This window comes from Vanacampus margaritifer, chromosome 1, assembly GCF_051991255.1.
Source record: "Vanacampus margaritifer isolate UIUO_Vmar chromosome 1, RoL_Vmar_1.0, whole genome shotgun sequence".
In the NCBI taxonomy this organism is placed as follows: Eukaryota; Metazoa; Chordata; class Actinopteri; order Syngnathiformes; family Syngnathidae; genus Vanacampus; species Vanacampus margaritifer.
In genome coordinates this window covers 31,338,989-31,346,942 of record NC_135432.1, presented here as the reverse complement: position 1 = coordinate 31,346,942, position 7,954 = coordinate 31,338,989, and the positions used below count along the sequence as shown (strand labels likewise).

Below are 7,954 nucleotides of genomic sequence, written 5' to 3'. Positions count from 1 at the left end.
TTTACGACTTGTGATTTATTCCCGACAACACGGTGCATGACTGGTTAGTACGTCCGCCTCCCATTGCAGAGGACGTGAGATCGAGTCCGGGCTTCTGACTTCCTGGATGGAGTTTGCATGTGCTCCCCGTGCTTGCGTGGGTTTTCTCCGGGTACTCCGGTTTCCTCCAACATTCCAAAGGCATGCATGGCAAGTTAATTGAACACTCCAAATTGTCCATAGGTGTGATTGTGAGTGTGGATGGTTGTTTGTCTCTGTGTGCCCTGCGATTGGCTGGCAACCAGTTCAGGGTGTACCCCGCCTACTGCCTGAAGCTGGCTGGGATAGGCTCCAGCACCCCCGTGACCCTTGTAAGGATTAAGCGGTTAAGAAGATGAATGGACGGATTTATTCCCAGCATTTGCTTAAATCAGTTCGGCAAAACATTTGTGGTCTAAAAAGTTTTCAAAAATATGTTTTCTGACTGACAGGCAAAGTAGTACATTGGAACCTCACAAATACAATCCATTGCCCTCAACTTGTTCGACGTTTGTTGACATGGCGGAGGGTTTCTGCTTGGAAGATGAGTCACCTCATGCAACACTTCATTTCACTTTGAAGTGAGGAGCTTCTGACTTCGGGTTTTGTTTTCCGAAGTTACTCTTTGCGGTTGCATTTGGAATTTGCATTACAAAGAAGTCAAACAATGTCATATTATTATTTTTGGTTGAATATGAAAATGAAAATGTGTTTCAATTAACAGGTTTTACTGTACTAAAAAAGATGCACACTTTTTGAAAGTACATGGAAAACATTTATTTCCCTTACAAAACTTTACAGTGGTGATGTTGTCCATGATAGTGGAAGGAGAAATAAACCTGTTGCCGAGTTATGTTGGTCCCCCCGCAGGATGCTTGACTTCCTGACTTTCTTTCCCTTTACCAGTGTCCGACCTTTTCTTTATCTCCTCCAAGCTGAACTTCTGCAGCAATTCCACTGCAAACATGGGTACCACCTGGGCAGGACAGATGGCGGGTGTTTTACATAAATCAATGTTACAGCGAACTCTACTGATACTTGCAAGGTACTACAACTGAATTTCAAATCACAGCGTCTGAGTTTTGACCCACCTCTACCATGACAAGCTTCTTGGTTTTGGGGGTTGTTGAGTCTGGGTACTCCTCTCCAAAGCAGAGTTCAATTCTATAATTGGGTGTTGTTCCCTTTCCTTGTAAACGGCTCTGAAGCTCTGTAAACATGTTTTTGAAGGCTCGAATTTCTCAAATACTGCAATCCAGTATATGTGGTAATTTACGATGATTATGTCATATTTTTTTTTATCAATTTAGTGTTCAGCAAATGTTTTAAAGTGAAAAGCCAAGTTCACTTACCATTAAGAAATGTTGATGTATCAAGCAATTTGAAGGTCTTTTCCCGCTCGAGTTTGTTTGGCCTGTCGGTGTGTGGGGCCATTGGGCCACTCCAGTACACTCTTCCTCGGCAGAACCGCTTGATGAACACCCCATCAGGGGCGACCCATAGAAGTACACCCCTTTCCAGATGGCAGAGAAGTCGGTTTATCGCTTCCACTATACATGCCGGCATGTGCTTGCTGATTGGGGAAGGGAAATAGAGCTGTTGTGTGGTGCAGCGCCCGTATATACGCTCACTTCCTAAAGGGACACGACCCTGCAGGATGAAGCAGCCATCAGGACTCTTGGTGGTACAGTTCACCATGCTTTGGCCCTGATACAACAGCGTCACATGCATTCGAAAATCTGTGAACAAAACATGCAAATTAGCAGGCTGTTCTGTGATGTCGTGCAGTTTTTTCCCTCAACTTTTCTCACCTGATATGGTATTCACAGATGTGCAGAGGGTCAATGAAGCAGAGGACTGAAGGTGACTTGTTTTCCCTATCAGCTGAGAACGCTCATGTTTCATCATTAGATCATCTAGGGTACAGTGGAAATAAAGAGTCAGCACTTTCTTGTCTGTACTGCTTAGCTCTCTCTAGCCTACGTAGTTGCTCTCCATGCTCAATTATAGGCTCTAAACCAATGGATTACCTAATATGACTCTCCCTTTAAAATTTACATCAGATCAAATCCTAGCTTGAAAAGATTATCCTTATCGATTAGTTGATTGGAGATTAATTTTATCCCTGAAAATGATCAGCAAAAAACCTAAATTTTACACCTCAACAATATTTACAATCGTAACTCCTTATGTGTGGTCGGCGCGGTGAACACTGACATTGTCAATCAGATAAACTAACAGTTAGTCCAGTCTTCTACAACTACTCTCTCTTCTTCTGCCCTGTGGAACTGTACTGCCTCTCACATGTTAGTCCTGGAACTACAACAGACATCTGGGCCAACACTGTATATCGTTGGAGATACTTCTTTGTGTGTGTGAGTGTTGTATATTGTGGACCTCCCTCACTGTAAGAGCAGTAAGTACATGCCAGTTTTTGCCTCTTAATGTGTCTCGCACATTTGAAAAATCTTAAATCTTATCTGACTGCAGCGATACAGAGAATTTTACCAACTAACAAGTAGGGCTATCGCGATATGCAATAAATCAATTAATTAGAAGATAATAAAAAACAACCTCGATAAGTTTGCCAAACGCGATAATTCTCAGTCATGTAGGTGCGTGTTTTGTTTACATACATCATCAACATTTGCGCTGGTCTGTTGCATCACTCTGTCAGTCACTGGGTAAAGCAGCTTTTTTTGTCTTTCTATTCACTCACGCACACACACAAACACGGTCTCCCGGGCGGGTAAGTGAACCCACGCCGCCTGCACCGACGGCACCACTCCGCCACGCGGAGCCCGTTAAGCGGCTTTTAAAACCAGTTTAAACATCTTGGTTCGCATGTGTCCCATCGGGTCTTCATAAGCACACGCAATTCTCTTTCTCATTTGTGAGCCGCGGCATTAGCGGCCATGTAGCATTGATGCTAGCAGCGCACCACAGCCAGAGGCGTAAATAGAGAGAGTTTGGCCAACTCGGCTTCAACAGGGTAACAAGATGGCGCCCATATATCATGTGACCAGCAGTTGGCCAAACTCTCTCTATATACGGCTCTGACCACGGCTATCTGTGTTGTTTTTATTCATTGCTTGTGCTTTGAAGCCTGCGGAAAAAGAAACACTCGCTACGTGCCCACACCCTCGCAATCCTGTGCTGCTCAGTGAGATACGGGCTTTACCAAAGACACTGGGTGGGTAATAAGTTAACTTTCCTGTCGCAACTGACTCCTGAACCGTGCTTAGCGTATTGAGGAGTGAATCATCTTGACACACACTTTTGGAGGCGGTGCTGTGCCAAAGTAGTTAACCTCGAATTTTTTTTCATCCCCTGCCACGAGTACGCATGTTTTTCAATAAACGCACGAAGAAGACACGGGTGTTTTTGAGTTTTAGAAACAAGGTTCACATTCTGCAATGGACTCGTTGCAATGGGTGCGTTGAATGACCACGCACGCAGTAGGAAATCTCAGCATACATAGAAAAAGCTCAAACGACTGATTAATGTAAATGTTTTTTTTTTTGTTTTCTTCCACATTTTTTAAGTTTAAGGTTATGGCTAGGAACATTTTAAAAACATCGCCACTTTTATGTGTTAAAAGTTATAAGATCCTGTGGCAGGGGATACAAACCTCCTCGGGGGCAACCACCCCGGCACAACAGCGGCGCATTTGGCACATCAGATTCAGCGTGAGGGCCCGTGAGTAGTAGAGACAGTCATCATTTGGAAATAATGCGGACAAATGGAGCTGGTATCAAAGCGGAATGCTAATGTGTGAGAATTCTTTAGATTTATTTTTTATACCATTATCATTACAGTGGTACCTCGGAGTTTGAACATAATTCCTTCCTGCAAAGTGTTCAAAGTCTGAATTGTTCAACTTCCGAAAAAAAAATTCCTATAGAAAATAATGTAAATGCAAGTAATCGGTTCCCAAGCTCCAAAAACAAAAAAAATCCTATTTTAATTTCTATTTATGTTTTTTACATTTACAGTACAGTACAGTATTTAAACAATAAAAAATACCTGACCTTTTTTGTTGTGATAAATGCTATGTTAATGCTATATTTAGTTCAGTGCTGAGTTTGTGTATTTTACATTGGGCATATTGTTAGACTACTAAGCAGTCCTTGCACGCGTTGTTTGACATCAGGCGCGTTGTTGAACAGCTAAGGGGAGTCCTCGTGCCAGTATTTACAGAAGTAGTCACGGTAGTTACAACTGCTTGATAATCTCCTTACTAATTCCTTTGTGGTTCGTAGCACTGTATGTTTTTCTTTGCCGCCACTAATACTGTTGTCTTCCTTTGGGCCCATTGCGAAGAAAATTGTCGTGGAGAAATCAAAATGCGCTCGCGAGTATGGAGCAGTGCATCGTCTCAACTACCGCAACGTGACCATTCGGCATTGCTCGGCCACCCGTTTTCAAGGTACGTTCGTCTTAGCTTTTTTTGCTTGGGTGTTCAAATTCCGAAAATGAGTTCAAACTCCGAGGCATTTTTTACTCCGATTTTTGGGTTGAAGTCCGATTTGGACGAGTTCCGAGACGTTCAAACTCCGAGGTTCCACTGTATATTAGTTGAAAAATGATATGAAAACCGCAATATTATCGTTTACCACAAAAATTTCTGGGGCAGTTTATCGGCAGGCAAAATTTCTTATCGTGACAGGCCTACTAACAAGCATGCTGTACTTGCTTACACAGCATACTTTTTTTTTCTAATTACCTTTATCCAGATAAGGCAGGCAGCAATGTGCAATGCCAACCTAGCTGCAGATAGCCGCATAAAACTTTCGCTTTCTCACACGCGCGCACACACACACACACACACATACACTTTCAAAGACCTGTTTGAAATGTGAAAACTGGATTTAAAAAAAAGCTGTGGCCTCACCAACATTTTCTTGAGAGTGAAATATAATGGTGCGGTTCATATTCTGAACCCTCAATTTGCCCAACTAATGAACACCTTTCCAAATCAATCGATGGTATAGCTTTTTGTGTGTTTGTGTATGGTTTTAAAAGAGAAGCTCTTACAGTGTTGTTGTTCCTCCTCTTCTGGCTCTTCTTCGTAAGCGTCTGATGATTCCTTCTCAGTAACAAAACAACAACAAAAACAGGTTCAAACATTTAAACCTGTTAATATCTCTTTTGCAGCGCAATAAACAAGTAGAATGTCCCCTTACAATGTATTAGCTATATTGGACATGAAGAGTCAATATCTATTATATCTTTTTTCTTCTTCTTTTTTTCTGACATAAAATTATGCCTGTGAAAATTATCCTGCCATATGTTTGCACAAAATTCCAAAAATAAAAGAGTTCTTTAAATATTGGAAAATATTTTTGCTGATTCTTCTGACTGATGTTTGCCATTTTTGTGCCATGGTTATTTCTTTTTTGTTTACCACCAAGACTAACCTGCTTATCTTGGAAACCGGGGCTCCTTGGTGATGTCTTAACGAGGCTCATCATGTGGTCTTTTGTCTGTGTAGACTCTGTGAATAACCAATTAAGAAAGAGCTGCAGATGAACTGAGATATGATTTAAAATATTACACATTAACTCATTCACTGCCATTGACGGCTATAGACGTCAAAAATTAATTTTAACTATTTCTATTAGTTTCTCTCTTTTTTCCACTTTTGTTAACAAGAATATGAAAACCTAGATTTTTTTTTATTGTACATTTAGAACAGATACAACATTTGTGATTAATCCTGAGTTAACTATTACATTTGTAATTACAATTAAAAAAAATAATCGTCTGACACCCCTAATTTTTAATAATCTTTTCTTCTTTTTTTATTAGGGGCATCAGGTGATTACAATTTTTAATTTTAATCAATCACATTACTTCACGAGTTAACTCACGATTAATCACTAATTTTATATCTGTTCTAAATGTGCAATTAAAAAATTCTAGGTTTTCATACTGTTGTTAACAAAAGTGGAAAACATGTGAAACTAATAAATAGTTCAAATGAAATTTGACGTCTATAACTCTCAATGGCAGTAAATGAGTTAAAATATTCCCTTACCAACTTGGGAGCTCTCCATGCCGTCTCGCCTGATGCGATAAACTTTATAAGGCTCGGAGCCGTCCAGCTGGCTGAGATCATGGACAACTTCAAAGTCCGTGCTCTTGTTCAGTGCGCACCGCAGACGCGTCTTCCACACAGTGGGGTTGTCCTTGTCCCGTCCCTCCCTGTGCTTGCCCTTGTGCAAGGTCCAGGCCTGAACACAGCGGTAGATGGAAAAAGTGCGGCAAAAAATAAGTTGCTTGTTAATTTTTTAAGTCAGGGTCTTGATTGAATTTGAAAACATCCAAAAATGTTTTGCAATGTGAAACGGGTGCAATTAAAAATAAAAAAAAAAGTCATTTCCCGCCTTCTCATTATCAAACTCTTTACAGGCATTAACCACTCAGAAATGTTCACAGTTTGTGTCAGCGCTTAGTCCCCATCACTGTTGTATTTCTGGCAGATTCAAGTTATTACAGTGAGAACAGTGGGGTAACAACATCCATGACTTTGGTCGAGTTGAGGTGTTCTCTGAACTGGTCGCAAGCCACTCATAGGGGACCTACAGTACAACCACATTCACACCTGCAGACACCTCTGAGTATTCAATTAACCTAATATTTTTGGCCGGACTACCTGCAGAAAACCTTGTCTATTATTTCAAATTATTTAAGACATTTGCAGCCTATATTCAATCATTTATTCATTATTCCCGATGTTAATGTATCATAAATGTGTGATAATATGACTACAAGATCTAAAGAAAACGGAAATTAAAGAACTATTGGAATAAAGAAAACAGGCTTTTATAATCAAGTAGGCTACTTCTATGGCAGCATGCTAAGTTGTTGGAACATTAGTAAAAGTAGTTGAAAGATGACCTTGAAGAGTGCAGCATCGTCCGTCTGCTTGTAGTCCTTCTTAGCTGCGTGCTTCCAGGGAATCCTGAACATGGTTTTGTCCCGGTCTTCCCAACACAGGCCCTCATAGGCGCCACTCTCCACTTGAGCGACGAGCCACTCTTTCAAGTGCGACTTGTGCCCTTCCTCCATCTTCATCACACTCGGCCAGGCCTCTCTCACGGTTTCGCGGCCGGCTCGGTCCAAACAGCCGCACTGCTAGCAGAATTCCAATTTCCAAGAGTGGCAGACGACCCAATTGCAAAGCAAAAATAAAGAATAAGTTAAACCTGATCAAAGAAGGAACGCGAGCAGCCCGGACCACATGTCAAGACAAGCACAAGGTGTTTGGTAACCGAAAGCGAAAGTTCGCTCTGCATATACTTTCTGTTTCCAAATCGCGCAAATGGCCTTAATCATTTCCACGTATAAAAAGCCAACCTTGAACACGGAGAGAGGTCACTTATCAGGAAGCGAAAGCAGTTTTGCGCAATTGGTTTTCGTGTGTAACTTACTGTATAGCGTTCGACACTCGGGTATTCATAATAATATATAATTAAAAAATAAATAAATAGTATTGTGTGTGGGGAGGGTGAGACGGTCACACGCACCATAAGGATAGAAAATAAAAAATAAGCATTAGAGCCTGAGAAGATTGACCGTATACTGTACGCTGTTAACTGACATTATTACACATATACTGTACTGTGTAACCTACATTTTTCAAATGCAAGCAGTGCGTTATTTGGCCTTTAGAGGGCAGTGTGCACTTTCTTTCCTTCTCCTTTCTGCTGCCAGTATCATCACACTCTTTATTTATGGCAATATTTCCTGAACGGTGACTTTATCAAATTCTTCTCTGGTGTGTCATATTCATGGGACATTTATTTTCACTTTACATGGATTTTAAGAGGTAGCTGTTTTTGTTTTTTGTGTGTGTGGTGGTGGTGGTGGGTGTGTTGGGGACACAAGTTGCTATAATCTTCAGCTGTAATAGTGGGCCTACACAATCTAA

The 7,954-nt window shown here is 41.1% G+C and overlaps 1 protein-coding gene across 3 annotated transcripts; it reads right to left on the bottom strand.

Annotated features, from left to right (window-relative positions):
• Positions 1-50: 50 nt before the first annotated feature.
• irf10 (interferon regulatory factor 10) lies at positions 51-7,645 on the bottom strand. Of its 3 annotated transcripts, none has more exons than XM_077555206.1 (9): positions 7,551-7,645; positions 6,922-7,155; positions 6,059-6,254; positions 5,439-5,515; positions 5,056-5,107; positions 1,830-1,934; positions 1,371-1,757; positions 1,110-1,228; positions 51-994 (listed from the first exon to the last, which is right to left on the bottom strand). In XM_077555206.1, exons 1-9 carry the CDS (start codon positions 7,551-7,553, stop codon positions 869-871), a joined length of 1,299 nt encoding a protein of 432 aa, XP_077411332.1. In that variant the 5' UTR covers positions 7,554-7,645; the 3' UTR covers positions 51-868. The 3 variants fall into 3 exon arrangements, with proteins under 3 accessions (XP_077411332.1, XP_077411331.1, XP_077411334.1); XM_077555205.1 differs by having other exon boundaries at positions 6,922-7,158; positions 7,551-7,641; XM_077555208.1 differs by lacking the exon at positions 7,551-7,645 and adding an exon at positions 7,455-7,537 and having other exon boundaries at positions 6,922-7,158.
• Positions 7,646-7,954: the final 309 nt, after the last annotated feature.

Excerpts from the sequence above, each read along its gene's own strand:
- irf10 (XM_077555205.1), bottom strand. Across the intron at positions 1,935-5,055 it reads AGAGGAGGAACAACAACACT|ATGATCTAATGATGAAACAT; the intron begins GTAAGAGCTTCT and ends ACTGTACCCTAG. Across the intron at positions 1,758-1,829 it reads ATCTGTGAATACCATATCAG|ATTTTCGAATGCATGTGACG; the intron begins GTGAGAAAAGTT and ends TTTTGTTCACAG.